A 1,426-nucleotide genomic window follows, 5' to 3' on the forward strand; every position below is an offset into this window, starting at 1 on the left:
ATATATATATTATAGTGCCCTTTTGTCATGGCGAAGTGCTGTCTTTTGCGCTGTGGTTATTTTGGTACTTTTGTTTCACGCTGTTTGATATTAATGGTGCTCAAGGTTTTTGAACTTCAGTTGAGGCCATTGTAAACTTGGTGCACAATGTTATATCCATATTAACCTAATCTGAATTCGTCAAGTTTTTCAGTTACGAAGATTCCTAGCTAGTTATCCGTCAAATTTGACCGGTTTCTGAATGTTTTAATCTCCCTTCTCATACTAGATGCAACTGTTTGAAGAATATAGGACTCCCGGGGATCTCCTGAACTGCCTTCAAACCCCAGAGTTTTCAGGTCGTCTGAACGTCGAGATGCTTGCCACATTTCTGTCTCGCATCTGTGAAGAGGGTGAGTTCTATTAAATCGATTTATGCCACAAAATATCCTTCATCTGAAATAACGTTTGTTTATTACGCGACCATACTGGTAAGGTTAGATTTGAGTGCTTCCTCTGTTTTGATACAAGTGGGTCGCTTTATGCATCGAATATACGCTCATGAGGGTTGTTCGTTTCTGATTTGTGTTTGGAAGCTCCTCACGCGTTTTGCCACCGTTCCCTGCGGAAAATTATTGAACTCTAGTGATAGTAACATGAAGTCCCGTTCACTCTTGTCCGATTAACACAAGAAGCACGATGCTCGTTGACTGATACGCTTACAAGCTCCAGGGGTTCTATAAACCGATGAAATATCATGGCTTGGGCTCAGAATATGGGATAAATGCATATTAGTCAATCTTTTTTCGGTTACTTTGTGTACCAATCATACATTGGTTGCAGCTGCAAGAGATTCGGTCAACGGGAGTAGAGATAGTAGGTGAGATATGTCCAGACACTGGAGGTGATGGCTTAATAATTTAGTTGGTGCTGAACCAGTCGAATTGCTTGAACCTGGATAGTTATGGACCGAATTCGATAGCTTTGATGCAAGTGCGCCATCGACGGGGTAACTGAGGCATGTCCGCCCGTGTGACGTTTACCCTATCAGTGTTTTATAAATATGATCCGGAATCGAAGTAGACCATGGTGCAAGCGCGGGGTAAAGTTGTACTGTCCTCTGCGACACATGTTCGCCTGACGTTTACCCTATCAGTGTTTTATAAATATGATCCGGAATCGAAGTAGACCATGGTGCAAGCGCGGGGTAAAGTTGTATGTACTTCTGCGACAGGAGTGTGAAGGCAGTAAGGTGTTTCCCCCAGGCGACCAGCATGTCCATATTTATGGAAGCAGCGATGCTGCCTTCCCCCGAGGAAGGACGGGTTAGAAAAGGTCGGCCCCAAAAACCGCACACTCCGATCGCCCAACGGTTGACCGTGACCGCCGGCGCATTATCCAATACGGTCGAAATACTTTTAAAACCAAAGAGCCCGGTGCTGCTCAA

The 1,426-nt window shown here is 44.4% G+C and overlaps 1 protein-coding gene across 1 annotated transcript in view; it reads left to right on the forward strand.

Annotated features, from left to right (window-relative positions):
- T265_00778 (hypothetical protein) overlaps positions 1 to 1,426 on the forward strand; it is a gene marked incomplete at both ends in the record, with an annotated part of 29,856 nt that overhangs the window by 19,401 nt on the left and 9,029 nt on the right. The window contains one exon of the mRNA XM_009164650.1: positions 269 to 392. Coding sequence (XP_009162914.1) covers positions 269 to 392 — 124 coding nt within the window. The remainder of the gene's footprint in view (positions 1 to 268; positions 393 to 1,426) is intronic.

The sequence above is a fragment of the Opisthorchis viverrini genome (genome assembly GCF_000715545.1).
Source record: "Opisthorchis viverrini unplaced genomic scaffold opera_v5_8, whole genome shotgun sequence".
Taxonomy (NCBI): domain Eukaryota; kingdom Metazoa; phylum Platyhelminthes; class Trematoda; order Opisthorchiida; family Opisthorchiidae; genus Opisthorchis; species Opisthorchis viverrini.